Source organism: Pinus tabuliformis, chromosome J (assembly GCF_031772625.1).
Source record: "Pinus tabuliformis cultivar Carrire ecotype Pingquan chromosome J, CPIR1, whole genome shotgun sequence".
Taxonomy (NCBI): Eukaryota; Viridiplantae; Streptophyta; class Pinopsida; order Pinales; family Pinaceae; genus Pinus; species Pinus tabuliformis.
This window is the reverse complement of record NC_142295.1, coordinates 384048799-384064555: the sequence shown is the minus strand read 5'-3', so window position 1 is coordinate 384064555 and position 15757 is coordinate 384048799. Positions and strand designations below refer to the sequence as shown.

The following is a 15757-nucleotide window of genomic DNA, read 5'->3' as shown; positions in this document are numbered from 1 at the left end:
CACTGTAGTGAACAATGTTTACACATCAACAACAATAGAGAAAACGCCTTCGGCGTAATTAAAAAAATACTGCATTCCAATTCTAAACCCATTTCTTTGGATATCTTCCACAACTTCTCTTTTCATACCATGCTAAAAGCTTCTTTTAAATGAAAAGACTATGCCATAAAATTGGCTTCACTATCCCAAACTTGTCTGTCTTTTATGTTGGGAATGTGATGTAGTGCTTTATTCCTTACCATTTAAAGATTTGGTTCAAAGATGAAAGCATTTTTTTTCACATAATAAAACCTCTTCCCATTGCGATGGATACCATAAATCAAAATTTCCAACGGTAATAAAATAATTTTTTCATTCATTCATAAATTTGTTTTTAGCATCTGCGTGCAACGGGGGACACACATGTTGCAGCGCAACACACACAACGCCTCCAATTTCATGGAGTATGCAGGTCAGGAATACGATCTACATATCCTACCACCACAACAAGGTAAGCGCGTTCCCAAGGCTTATTCACACAATTGCACAATGTATGGAAAACCAACCATTTGTACTGGACTGCAATGGCTATGCTTCTCTCTTACAGGACCGCGCCAACAGGGGAGCCCTGAAAGAAGGCAAGCAAGTCCATGCCCACATGCTCATAACTGGAATCGAGCTAAATGTATTCTTATCTACATCACTTGTAAGCATGTATGCCAAATGCAGGAGCTTTGTGGATGCCAAGCTAGTTTTTGATAAAATACCTGAACCAAATGTATTCTCATGGAATGCACTGATAAGAGGGTACATTGTGCATGGCCATTGCGAGGAAGTACTTGAACTCTATCATCAAATGCAAATAACAGGCACACAGCCAGACAATTTCACTTTCCCGTTTGTTCTCAAAGCTTGTGCTGATCTGGGGAACCTGCAGCGGGGTAAGGACATCCATGATTATATATTTGGAACTGGGTTTAAGCCAGATATTTATGTATGGAATGGGCTTCTTTCGATGTATGTTAAATGCGGATGTATGGAGGATGCACGCCAAGTGTTTGACAAAATGTCTCGAAGAGACATCGTCTCCTGGAATACAATGATTGCAGGTTATGCCCAGAATGGAGAGTGTGATCAGGCATTGAGGCTTTTCCGTCAAATGCAGGTAGCAGGAGTACCATACAATTCAGTTACAGTTGCGAGTGTTCTTCCTGTATGTGCTTCTGTAGCAGCTGTGAAACGGGGTAAGGAGATACACAGTTGTGTAATTAGGAATGCATTTGAGTCGGATGTATATGTGGGTAGTGCCCTCTTGGACATGTATGCTAAATGTGCAAGTTTAGAGCATGCATTCCAAATCTTTGACAGAATGTCTAGGAGAAATGTGGTCTCATGGAATGCAATGATTTCTGGGTGTGCTCAGAATGGGCATGCAAAGGACGCCTTAATTCTTTTTTGCCAAATGCAATTAGCAGGGGTGGAACCCAACTCGAGCACCATTGTAAGCATCCTATCCGCATGTGCCAACCTTGCAGCTTTGCAACAAGGCAAGGAGATCCACCATTACCTAATAAAAAGAGGATTCGAATTGGATGTGTTTGTGGGGAGTTCCCTTATAGATATGTATGCAAAGTCCAAGTGCCTAGAGTCTGCTTGCCAACTTTTGATAAACTGGCTGAAAAAGATGTTGTGTCATGGAATGCACTAATGGCTGGCTATACCGAGAACGAACATGCTGCTGAGGCTTTGAAACTCTTTTGTGAATTGCAACTGGAAGGGGTGGTACCTGACTTAGTCACCATTGTAATTGCTCTATCAGCGTGTGCCAAATTAGCTGCTGTACAACTGGGTAAACAGATCCATGATTATATCATCAGAAATAGATTGGATTTTGCTATATCTATAATGAATGCCCTTATAGACATGTACACCAAAAGTGGGAGTATAGAGCTTGCAGGCCATGTTTTTGACAAAATGCCTGAAAGAGATCTGGTTTCTTGGAATGCAATGATTGTGGGATATGGAAAATATGGCTATGGTAAGGAATCTCTTGCGCATTTCTATCAGATGCAACAGGCTAAAATTAAGCCAGACAATGTCACATTCACCGGTGTTTTGAATGCATGCAGTCATGCCGGCCTAGTGGATGAAGGGTGGAAATATTTCCATTGCATGACTCAAGATTATCAAATCACACCCGTGATGGAGCACTACTCATGCATGGTTGACCTTCTTGGGCGTGCAGGTCACCTAGGCGACGCATATTACTTCATTCAAATGATGCCACTAGAACCTAGTGCTGATGTGTGGGGTGCTTTGCTAGGTGCCTGTAGAAATTATTGCAATATAGAGCTAGGAGAAAATGTGGCAGAACATCTTTTTGAGTTAGAGCCTAAAAATGCTGGTAACTATGCTCTCTTATCAAATATGTATGCTGAGGCAGGCAGATGGGATGATGTAGCAAAGGTCAGAACAATGATGAAAGACAGGGGCTTGATAAAAAGGCCAGGATGCAGCTGGATTGAAGTCAATACTAGGAACCATGTGTTCTTTGGAGGAGACTGATCACACCCACAGTCAGAGAACATATCTGCCATGTTGAGAATCTCCATGTAGATGAAGAATTCAGGGTATGTTTCTGACGCTTTGCGATATTAAATGGGAAGAGGTTAAGGTCTATATTCGATTGCACATGAGCTTACAAACACATGCCCTATAGAAACTGTTTAAATCACCTGCGTGAAGGGTGACATCCACAGTGCCACCACACTCATCTAATTGTTGGGTGAGAATTTTTGTGATGGATGCTCACAGTTTTCAACATTTCAGGGCTACATTATGTCATTGTGGGGATAGTTTGTGAAGCTTCTTGAACAAACAACATAACAAAATACCAGAGTACTGGTGCAGCTTAATGCAAGGAAACAAAGATGACATTGGTTCTGCAAGGTAATTATGACCTGAGTTTGGAAAGGCATGTTTCACACATGGTGCTGTATGCATTTTGTTTTCATGTGTAATAGTTATTTCATAGTTGACAAGAAGACTAAGGACCATTTTGCATAGGATGATTAACACAAGTACAAAGGATCATTCACATTGCAATCTGTTAGAGCTTCTGTTAAAGGATAAATTTGGACAAACTGCCATTATGCACAGACTGATCAATTAGCATAAGTACAAAAGATGTTTCACACTGTAGTCCGTTAAGAGTTTCTTTTAAATGATAAATTTGGACAAACTGCAGTAAATACTGTATTCGCTTCAAGTACTGCATGTGATACTTTAAGAATCCTATGCAAACATACCTTATGAAATATATTTTATTATTGATTCTTTATGCAACTTCAAACTTGTGAGTAAAATCTTCTAAATACTGGACAATGTGATTTGACATCTATATGACTGTTTTTAGGTCGAAAGGAATTTTTGGAGTTTGATGGGTTATTAATAAGATGGGTACATGAAATGCTTGAATATATTTTAGTGCATGAGTAATTCTGACTTTCATATCTTTCTGAATGGTTATTCAACAATTTATGTATGCAGGACTGTGTATTCTTATCCAGTATGCCTATTCTACTTATTAGTTTGAAAGGAAATATATAAAAAGTGTTAAAGTGGAAATGTTTTTTTAGTCCAAACTTGCGTAGGATTTTTTGCTGTCCTATTTTCTTTAATCCTTGTTCAGTCTGCTACTTAACACTGAAATGGATCACTAATACACTATGTTTGTTGGTGCTGCAGGAATTGTAGTAATTGACTGCCAAGTGCCATGGTTTTCTCGCAACAATAATTTACCTAGCCCCAGTTTGTAATCTATTTGGTAAAACTATGTTATGCTATGGAAGATTCCGAATGCAATTTTCACTTTTGAATGGTGCTACAAAAATGTATGTTCGTGGATGAAAGAACAATTTCTGTCAAAAAGGATGTAGATTAAATGTTCAAAACATGCACTATAAGCTTGCTATCTTTTACTGCAAAATAGCTCGAGACACCTAAGGAAAAGACGTTGGCACATTGTGAGTAAAGGAGGATTAGGACCAATATGGTATGGTAGCTACAGTTAAATAAAGCAAAGATGTCGATAGGGGCTGAGTTGATTGGTAAAGCAGGGTGTTGTTATTTGCTCCACCATGGTTCAAATCACCCCAGTAGCATGTTTCCCCTTATGAGCCAGTGCACCTGTGTAAACAGACCGTTTATTGTGGTTGGGGTAAGGTGCAGGTCGTAAGCAACTTTGGTAAAATAGATACCCCCTACTCACGGCTGCTTAGATGAAGGAGAGCCACTGTAGGATGTGAAGCATACTCGCTTCAAAGAAAAGATTCTATCTTTTCAAAGGAACATGGAAGGGCAGAATGATATTTTAGGGCAGAATCCAGAAACAGGATCCAATTTCTCTCAGGGAATGAGGTAGAGCTCCAGCAAAGGCTCAAAGTCATGATTTCCAGCAGCCCATAAGTGTAAAAGCTGTCTATATTTAAGGATTCTCAGAATGTGAGTCCTAGTTTTAAACTAAAATCTATGGTAAAGTCAATCTGGTAAATTTCATTTTCTTAGTGAATGCTTCCAACGAGTGTGAACTGTGAAGTAACCCTGTTTTGCAATCAGTAGTTGAAAACTGACAATGATTGAAGTTCATGCATAATTCAAAATGGCCATTCTTTCCATCCCATCAACATTTACAACAATGGTTATTTAGTAATTAATCCTTTTCCAAGCAAAAAAACAATTCTGCATACAGACCAAGCAGGGAAGCTACGTTCACATTCTCTTTTTAACTGGGTTTTTGAGGATATATTCTATGCCTAATTACCCATGGTAACTGTGGTACTCTTAGGCTAAATAGGCATTTTGGAGATCCATAAATAGGTAATATCCTGTTGGCAGGCAAGCCAAAGCATGCCCCCTTTAATTGATTCAAGAAAAGAGATATGGTAATAGACAATTGCAAAACACAAAGAAATTATTGAGTCATGGTCATGTTAGATTTTTTACCTTAGTTGCTCAGTGTGTTTTCTTCAGCGGTGATTCTGTTCCAGCTTCATTGCTCTGGGGTCCTCTGCACAGTAACAGAGACAGGGCAGTCTGTATGAGGGTGCAGATCTCTAGGGAGTGTTAGAGAACTTGCACGGGGTATTGAGGAGAGCACAGATCTCATGGAGGAGTGTGCATGCATGCATACTGAAATTATCCTCCAGTTGGAGTACACCATCTCTGGTGATTGAGAGTTCAGTTCTGTGTATTTTCTGTTTGAATTTTCAGTAGTGTGTGTTTGTAGATTAATGTATTCAGTAGTTGCTGTTTTGATGGAAGCTTTTAAGTTTTAAGCTACCCAGGTTTATGGAAATCTTACTGAGTGCAGAACCTGCTTACCATGGTTTGAAAATTAACAAGGTATCAAGGCATGTGTAGGGAGATATAAGTTGCCTATTAGAGGGTATTGTCAGAGGGTTTTAGTGGGTGTGATACCTGAGCTTCAATGATTGAAGCAGATCTGTGTCAGTGATTGGCATATGGACTTGTGACAGGTTGTGGGGTCACTGGGGTGTGATGCCCTAGTTACTTCCGGATTGGAGCGTTATTTTTGTGCTTGAGAAAGGTGTTTTGCACATGTGAGAGCTATCAGATCTGACCCATTGTCAGTGGATCTATTGTTTGAGTTTGGGTTTGTAGAGTTGTAGTAATGACTAGTCTCAGTCTCTAAGAGTGTCACATGTTGGAGGGCACTTCCAACTTTGTTCTGTGGAAATGCAAACTAATGATGCTTTTGGTGGACGTAGATCTATGGAGTTTTGTGGAGACCAAGGTTCAAGAGCTTACTCCATTCAGTTAGCCAATCACAAGAAGAAGATGGAGAAAACAAAGAGAATCACCATTTTGTGAAGGTCCACTTGACCCCTCACATCATAGAGAAGACAACAAAATGTATGATTCCTGGGTCACTCTATATCAAAGTGTGAACATTTCCTACAAAATGCTTTTGAAGAGCAACCTCACCAGTACTTGCATGAGCAATATTGATACTATGATGAGCTATAAGATGAAGATCACTGAGGTCAAAGATCATCTTGCAACCATAGGAGATAAGACTGATGAGCGTGAGTAAGTTTGGATAAATCTGAATGGGTTCTCATCATCTTGGGAGCTGTTGGTTTGAGGTGTATGTGCTTGTGATGAGTTGCCCACTTTTGAGAAATTGTGGGATGACTTTGTGCAAGAGGAGACAAGGTTGGAGATAGCAGTGAGAAATGGGGTTCAAAACCTAGTTTTGATTGAGAAGGTGGGGAAATGAGGCAGGAAAGGAGGACATGGGAAGGGTCAAAAGGAAGAGTCAGGTCCTCTAAACGAGGGAAGAAATATCGGTGCAATATAAAGTGCTTCAAGTTGAGTAAGAATGATCTCTATACTTCTTAATGCCTTGAGAAGAAGGGGAAGGGTGAGTAGCTATAGGAGAAGTAATTTGTAGGGAGTGCAGAAGCTTCTGTAGGAGCAGATGAACTTGCAACCAGATTGGAGACAAGCTTTTCCATGGTGTCGTGCCTTTTCACTGACATCGTTTCTGGTGTCAGGTGGTATGTGGGAAATGTAGCTTATAGACACATGAGAACCTGCATATCAGCCTTATTTAGACTAAAATAATGAGATTTCAACATGCAAGTGGAGCTTGGTGATGATGCCAAGTACTTAGTGATTGAGATGGGTTCTCTCTCATTCAACATACCAGCAGGATATATCTAAAGTGTATGGTTGAATTTGATGATCAGTAAATGGTTATAAAAAAATGCAGCCTTGATCCTATTTAAGTATTGGCCAAAGGAGTACATGATGGTGGCCTTTATAGGTTTATAGGTTGCTAGTGGATCCTCTGAAGCATGGAGTTTTGGTGCATTGTAATGACATTATGTGTGAGCTTTGGCACAAACAATTATGTCACTTACACTATGGAGCTTTGCATTTTCTGAAGGACATGGTGGTGGGATTGCCTAATTTCAAGGTGGAGAACACAAGAATGTGTAAGAGATGTGCACTCAACAAACTTGCCAATATTGCTTTCCCAAGCAATGAGCATCGGTTAAGAGGGATTCCTTATCTAGTCCATTTAGAGGTGTGGGGAACCATGTCATCAACTTCGCTCACAAGAATATCTATTGTGTTTCTTTCATTGATAATTCTTTTAGAGAAAACCTAGGTTTATTTTATGAAAGCCAAGGATGAGGTAGGTTCCAAGACTTCAAAGCTCTTGTGGAGAAGAAAACAATTAAGAAGACGAACACACTGAGATTTGATAATGGAGGAGGGTATTACCTCCAAGGAATTATATTCCTTTTGTAGTGTATAGTTGGGATCAAGAGGGAGTTAACAATGCCTTACAACGCATAGTAGAATGGAGTTGCTGAATAGGTATCGAAGGACAAAACACCAAAAGATGCTTTCACTAGTCAGAAAAGCCAACTATCACACTTTCATGTTTTTAGTTGTCCTATATATATTAATATCCCTAATGAGAAAAGAATTGAATTGGAACACTCCAGTGTGAAGGGTGTTTTTATTGGATACAATTAGTCCAAGGTATACAAAGTCTACATTTCATCATAGTGGAAGCTAGTACTAGAGCCGAGATGTGAAGTTTGATGAGGATGCATGGTCTTGAAGGTATTAGGGGCCTTCAATAGAGGTTGAAGAGGGAGAAACATGTGTTTCCTAAATGTTGAGCCAGATAAATAAAAAAAATCATAGTCATATCAACACTGATCTAAGGGTGGAATCAATGCTTTAGTGCTTTCTAATTCAACAAAAATATGTGGCTTACCCAAAACATTGCAAGATGCATAGGAGCAAGTTAGAGCTCCAAAGATGCCTTCTAGCTATGAGGAGGTAGTGGGTGAGCAGGTATGGTAGGATGCTATGAACGAGGAGTATAACTCCGTCATGAAGAATGATGTTTGGGGGATTGCACTAAGACCAATGGCAAAGTAAATGATTGATTCTAGGTGGTTGTTGATTATGAAGATGTTTTTACTCTAGTTGCTAGGTATAATTAGATTAGGCTTGTTATGTCTTTAGTAGTGGTTTTTGGTTGGCATTTATATTAGATGGATATAAGACAATGTTCTTTAATGGTCTAATTGATTATACATCATCCAACCAAGAGGTTTTGAGGTGCATGGGTAAGAGATCCATGTATGCAGAATAAAGAAGGCCTTTTATGGATTGAAATAGGCACTATATCCCTAATACCTAAGAGTTGATGAATAGTTGATAGGTTGGGGCTCCAACAAAATTGTTGCAAATTTGAAGTTTTATTATTTATTTTATAGACTTGGTCTATTGTTTTTGGTCCTTTGTGTAGACGACTTATAGGTACTTTTGAGAAGCTCACAACATGGTGTAAGAGCGAGTTGGCACATGAGTTCAACATAAAAATCTCGTGCACTATTTCTTGGATCTAAATATTTCATAGAGTTCGGGTGAGGTCCTCTTGATGGTCTTAGGAATAACTCCACACTTGATGATTTCCATTAATGTTAACCATTCTTAAATACATAGAGGAGTTCACTATTGGTTTCAACTTCCCAAACCTATGAATGACTATTCATATTCCTCTACATTTGTATTTAAAAGAATATTTGCAGTTACCTCAATCCTTAAAGATTAGGTATCTAACAACACCCCCTTTAATTTGAAGGGGTGCTTTTGAGTCTAAGCATCATTTTGAAGTTCTTAAACTTTTCTATTCCAAGGGCTCTAGTGACATTGTCTGTAATTGCTCATTTGTGGAACAATGTCTCAATAATTAGTCTTGACCTCTACATGATATTGAATCACATGGTACTTTGTGTTGATGTGCTTAGTTTGATCATGGAATTTGGGGTTTCTTGGCCAACTCAATTGTAGAAGTATTGCCAATCAAAAGAGGAGTAGAATTTACTTGTTTCTCATGTAAATTGTTAAGTATTTTCTTGAGCCACACAATCTCCTTTGTTGCTTCTGCTACTGCCACATATTTTGCCTCTTTTGTGGAATCAACTAGGACTCACTATTTGTGTGACCTTCAAGATACAATTATTGATCTAAGACTCACGAGATAGCTTGAAGTTGACACTCTATTTTCTTCATTCCCATCAAAGTATGAATCAAAATATCCAATCAAGTTTAAGTTTTCCAACTTGGAATACTTGAGCCCAAAGTCTTGAGTTTCTTCAAGTATTTTATAACTATTTTTGTAGTTGATCAATATTCTCTATAAAGTTTCTTCATAATCTTGGAAAGAATCCAAAAAATAAATGAAATATATGGTTTAGTGGTAGTAAGGTAGATAAGACTTCTCACAAGCTGTGTGTACTTGGTTGCTTTCAACCCAGTACAGAGAGAGGGTTACATTCAACCATGTCAAACCTATTCGACAATTCTCCAATTTACTTTTGGGAGATGAATATGTCCTTTGGATTTTAAGTCACTTCAATTACTAAATAGTAGTGAAGATGTCCCAAATCTATCATCTCAAATCCTTTCTTCAAATTTTTCTTTATGGATGCAATATAACTTTCATTCTTCTCTGTTATCAATAAATTCTTTATATATATTACAAGATATACAATAATTTTACTATCTTTCTTGACAACTAGAGTTGCATCATCAAGATTACAATGCTTGAAATTCAATTTTAAAAGATGTTTAGTTAGATTTTCATACTAGGTTTGTGGTGCTTGTTTTATGCCATATAAGAATTTTATGAATTCACATACTTTATTTTTGTTCTCTCTTTCACGTCTCCATTCAAGAAAGCAATATTCATATACGTTTGATGAACTTGTTTATCCATTTTGTGCTGCTTAGGCAATTAGGGTATGTGTTTTGGTCCATTTCATTGTGGGGGAAAAGGTCTCCTCATAATGAATGGTTTCTTTTTGTGTAAATCACTTTGCCATGAGTCTTGCTTTGTGGTTGTCAAGTGAGCCATTTTATTTGTACTTGTTTTTGAAGACCTACTTACAACCAATTGGTTTGGTTCTAAGTGGAGGGTCCACTAACTTCCATGCCCCACTCTGGATTATAGCACCATAGTCCTTCTGCATGGCTTCTTTCTACTCATAACAAGAAGCAAATTCTTCAAAGTTGCTTGGTTCAAAGTTAGTACATAAAATTCAATCCACAATTGTATTAAACATCCCCATCATCTACAACACTTGAATTTGAATTATCTACATCACCTCCATCTTGGTTCCTATATTTCTGACCTCATTACGATGAGCACCTTCAAGTATCTTGATGAGCCACTTAGTTGGACCTTTTTGAGATGGTCCAAGTTGCTCCATTGATTGAGATGGTGATGCATTTCTGCCAAGCTTTAGCCTTTCAATCCTTTCAATCACATCATTTAGAACTTCTTGATTTGATAAAGTAGTTGTAACTAGTGTTATCAGAATCAGACTGGAACCGGTGGAACTGGCCGGTCTAACCGTTTTTGGCCCAAAATCGGTCCAAACCAAGCCTTCGAACTGGAATAGGCCGGTTCGGTTCCGAACTGACATATTTCACTGAACGGCCGGTTCAAGACCAATTCTGTATACCTATGCAGGGCAATATATATATATATATATATATATATATATATATATATATATATATATATATATATATATATATATATATTTTTGATTGGTTTAGTTGTTTGGCCCACTTCTAATTCTCTCCTAGGCTAGCCTATATTCAAGCCTATGGCCCTAGTATTGCTATGCAATTCATGGTAATGTTAAATTCTTAAAGTAAAATTGACATTCTCCTTTATCTTTCATTTTCATCCTTTTACTTAAATTTTTAACATTACCATGAAATGACTCAGGATGTTTGAGAGTGGTTCCAACCTCATTGGATTTCATATGGAGAAAGTAGAATTTTAGATTTCACTCAAAATCCAGCAGACTTAACAGGTTTTAAGGATTTCTGGATTAGGGGGATTGCAATGTTTCCATTTGATTTTGTCATGTATGAGGGTATGGAACTAGTATTTAATAAAGAGCACCAAACCCTCTATGTACTTTGATGTTAGTGGCATTGGTTGTCAAACTCCTCTATCATGACTCTACTAAAAATGTACCCATCACTCCTCTATAGGCAATGATTTTGATGATATGAACGCATTTGTTGTAGCATGATGTTTTTTGGATGCTAGAGGCCATATAGAGCCTATTTTTTGATGTATTTTCGATTCAGAGATGGATTGCACTCGATGCTATTTTGGTTATGTGCACCCTTACATGCTATATAAATGAGATCTTTTGCATATTTGTGTATAAATGGTTTGAATTCATATGGATGCACATGAATATATATGTTTTTCTTTAAATTTTGAATATTTTATGTGCTTTTGGTAAACCATTTTTTTTTCTAGTTTTTTACAGGTTCGGGTCCAATTCCGACCGATTCTTGGTCCACAAGGTTTTTCGGTTCGATCATCGGTTCAATTTTGATAACATTGGTTGTAACTTTTTCATGAAGGAGAAATGAGGTTTCAAAATGATATTTTAAAGATTGATCCAAGATTGGGATCCCTCCTTCAAGATGTGGAATGTTAGCATAAACTCATGATATATCTTTACATGAGTGAATCTATCCAAATGATCGAGTTGTTGCTCAATATTTATCATTCTTGGAAAATTCAAGAAAAATTATATCTTTGGAAAGAATGAACTTCTTGTTTACCTCATCATAAAGATGATATGCCTTTTTGGTATTTGAGTGCCCCAATAAGATACTCTTCCAACTTTTTGCATCAAGCTTGTTTCTTTTCTCCTTGAGAATCAAGGGATAACAAGTGGAACCAAAGACCTTGAGATGCCTCAATTAAGGAATCCGGCCATAACACCATTCATATGGGGTCTTATTTGTAAAAGCAAGAGATGGACACCTATTTTTCACATATATTGTACATAGAACAACATCAATCCAAAATTCAATTTCACATTTTTTAAAAACATCATGAAACGAACCATATTTAAGATAGTCTCATTCATTATTTTAGCTACACCATTATGTTGAGGAGTATATGGAACGATGGTTTGATTTTGAATCACATGTTGACGAAGATAGTCTTCGAATTCATTAGATGTATATTTTCCTCCATTATTAGTATGAAGAGAGCAAATATGTGATTGTGTTCCATTTTGAATCCATATATGAAAGTTTTTAAAAGTTTCAAATGCTTGTGATTTATCTTTTAACAAGTACACCCAACACATTCTGATGTAATCATCAATAAAATACACGATATATTTATTTCTGTTAGCAAATGGAACATGCACGGGGCCATACAAATCAAAATGTATTAATTCAGGTTTTCTACATGCTCTAGAAGTGGAATCATGGAAGGGTTGTTTACTATGTTTTCCAAAGATACAAGCATCACATTGCTTCAATTTCATTGGAATAATAGGAAAACAAAAAATATCATTCTTTTTCAACAAACAAAAGCTATCATGATTAATGTGTCCAAATCTAGCATGCTATAGAAGATTAGATGGAAATATACCTTCATCATGGTGAGAGAGGTATGTGGAATTCTGTGCATGAGCATGTGTCCCTTTCAAGTTCAACGATCTTTCATCCTCCAACTTTGTAATAGTGACCATGTTGTTGGAAGCCTTTTTTATCTCAATTTTTCCATTGAACATATGAATAAATTGGACTTGCTATAGAATGCACACAAGACATAGCAATTTCCTTTGCAACTATAGAAGATAGAGCACATCATGTAGAACAAAATTCGGGAATCCAGACAGTTTTAGCTTGATGGTGCCAGCTTTGAAAGGTTTGAGACTTGATTTATTTACAAAGTAAGTTATACCATCTACGTTTTCACTAAAATATTCAAAAAAGTCTCTAGAAGGTCTTGTGGCATGTTGCATGTGTCAAGCAACCATGCATCTCTCCAAGAAGCAAATCAAGTGTGAAATAAATCTTCAATTACTCCAATATTGCAACAGGAAACAATGTATTGAGCAAATTCAAGTGCTTTACCTTTCACCAAATCTGTTGTTTTACCTTTGTATTCTTTTTTATCTTACTTGTCTCTAATTTTCTCCTACGGGATTCTACTTGTTTTGCTTTATTCTTGTTTCTATCACAATGAACATAAGGAAGATCATATCTTTCATCTTGATTGTGTCTACCCCCTTTGCATATGGAATTATGTCTTCTACATCCTCTTTTACTACTTTATCCTCTAAAAGAATCATGTAATTTATTCTTCCTTTCTAAGCAAGGTACATGATCTCTCTAGTGGGAGGAGTTCTTCTCATGTTCCACAACTTTCTTCACTAGAAAGTCAAAGGAGATGGACTTCATTTGGCCACTAGATTGCAAGAATTCAAGGTAGTGGGAATATGTGGGAAAGAGGGCCTTGATGAAGGTTGTGAGAGGAATGTCTATCTTCACTCCAGTGGCATCTATGCTATGCATGATGGCTTGACCTCAATGGAAAAATCCATGGGATCATTATTCTTCAACTCTAAGTTGAAGAGTTCTAGTAATAGTTGTGCAATTTCTAGTTATGAGTGTGAGCCAAACAAATAATTTAATTTATTTAGTGCACCTTAAGAATCTTTAATAGACAATATGTTGGCTCACCTATTCACTTATTGTCACAACAATAGGGAATATGCTTTCTTGTCTTTGTTCTTCCATCTCCTTTATCGTTGCCAACGTCTCCTTCACAGATGCGATACAAAAAATCACTAAATATCAAAGTGTGTTTGATCTTCCAAACCGCTCTAGGTTGTTCTCCCTACTAGTCAACACCACACCAACAATGGAGATGAGAGAATGCATTTTTTCCAATGGTTGCTCCTCGTGATCTCTAAATGCTAGAGATCAAATCAAAGTCAATTTATGTTTAAGTAGGCTTTGAATCATTAGAAACAACATCAATGAAAAACTTTGAACTTGTGAATTGGTGTCTTGATGGGATGTAGAAGCCAATCAAACCTCAAATACCATTGGTATGCTCAATTCCAAACACCATTGGTATGCAAGGCTTAGAAACATTGGTTGCAATGAGAACCATAACAAGAATGATAATTGTTGAATTTAGGCTTCTGTGATCTAGATCAAAATTATTAAGATGGTTTTTGGCAATAATCACATCGAAATTCATTTGTCAATGCGTTTCGAACCAACAAGTGTGGTTCATCGTCAGGACGAAATGAAGAATCAGATCATGGCCCCAAGTTAAATGATAATTGTTATCAAAACAATAGCTATATACATCCATTTCTGAATATTTCTTTGTCGTGTTTTCACTATACAAGAGAAAAAAATTCAGTATATTGAGAGCATGGAATTTTGACTCCCCCACCCAAAGTCAAACAACATGTTCTAACACCTTCACATCACTAGATACAATAAAGTCACAATAGATATGCTATAACTTTATGAAGGTCTAATGTTATATAAGTTCTTAAATAATTCTCAATCCTAAAAAAAAATTATAAATTTTTAAAATATAAAATTAGATTTAAAAAATAAAATGAAATTAGCATTTGAATAACTAACATAAATTTAGAATCAAATCTTAAGAATTAAAGAACTATAAGAAATTTTGCATTTTTCTAACATTAAAAACCATCTTAAAATACTTTTCAAAAATTAACAGTCATAAAATTGAATAATAAAAATTTATTTTAAACCTAACAGAAATATAAAAGAAATTTTTGTTTGTTTGTCAAGTTGTCTGTGATTCTCCAGGCTTAACCTGTGGCTTGAGGAGCCATGACCCAGGGGCATCTGATCCGTCAAAGTCACCCGGGGATTGAACCCGGCCTGGACCACACGAGCTCTAAGTTGACTAGATTTTTTAGCATTTCTCCTCCACCTAGCACATGGCACAACCACCCCTCGTGAGGTTTGATCGCGGGTCACCTTCCTGACGAGGCCCATCCTCAACCGGCTGTGCTAATAAGACTTGATATAAAAGCAAATTCTTGAAACTAAAAAACTATAACTTTTTTTGCATTTCCCAACTTGAAAGACCATCCTAAAATACTTTCCAAAAATTACCATAGAATTGAATAATAAAATGTCATTGTAATAAAAAGTGATCCTTTTTTCTGAAGAACCATTGTGAAATCTTAATACAACTGCAACTATTGGCATGGTGCTTAATAGAATGTGAAATGTTGATGGAATGAAGACGGGGTTGTTGATTCCTTCGCTATAAAGTTTTATCAGGTAAAGTACTCGTATTTATTTTGATTAAAGGTGATGTGAATAATGTAGATTGTGCAAATATTCATTATTGTTAATAGGAGCATATATAATATCATTTAGAGTGCATAAGGTTATGGTCAACAACAATCCTTGCTATCTCAATTTCATTAATTTAAGCATCCTAGACTACACTATTAAGAAAATATGAAGAATATTATAGTTATTAATGAAATTTCTCATGAGTCTCTTGGGTTGCTGAGTTGATAATCTAAGACATGTGAAATCTTTGAAACTTGAGATACCTTAGTTCAAATCTTTCTGTTGCAACCTAGGCTACGAAGAGGACATATCGTAGCCCCCTAAAGGTTTACTGGCAATTATGTGTCAAGCACATCTGATTCACAAAAAATGAAATTTCTCACTAGGCAATTATATAGCCTTTAATACAATTCAGAATCTATATATTGAGTGTTTGAAGAAATCTCTTCATGCCAATTGTTTGACAAAACACTTGACAACCAAGTGTTTGATAAATTTCTTGCATGCTAGGTATTTGTTGAAACCT

At 36.7% G+C, this 15757-nt stretch overlaps 1 protein-coding gene and 1 pseudogene across 2 annotated transcripts; both read left to right on the top strand.

Moving 5' to 3' along the window:
• The first annotated feature begins 238 nt into the window (after positions 1 to 238).
• LOC149227388 (pentatricopeptide repeat-containing protein At1g15510, chloroplastic-like) lies at positions 239 to 1889 on the top strand. Its single transcript, XM_089377772.1, has 2 exons — positions 239 to 490; positions 587 to 1889. Exons 1-2 carry the CDS (start codon positions 446 to 448, stop codon positions 1685 to 1687), a joined length of 1146 nt encoding a protein of 381 aa, XP_089233898.1. The 5' UTR covers positions 239 to 445; the 3' UTR covers positions 1688 to 1889.
• Positions 1687 to 4220, top strand: LOC149227387 (pentatricopeptide repeat-containing protein DOT4, chloroplastic pseudogene; annotated as a pseudogene). Its single transcript, XR_016248320.1, has 2 exons — positions 1687 to 2928; positions 3727 to 4220. The product of XR_016248320.1 is annotated as a pentatricopeptide repeat-containing protein DOT4, chloroplastic pseudogene (transcript).
• The last annotated feature ends 11537 nt before the right edge of the window (positions 4221 to 15757 follow it).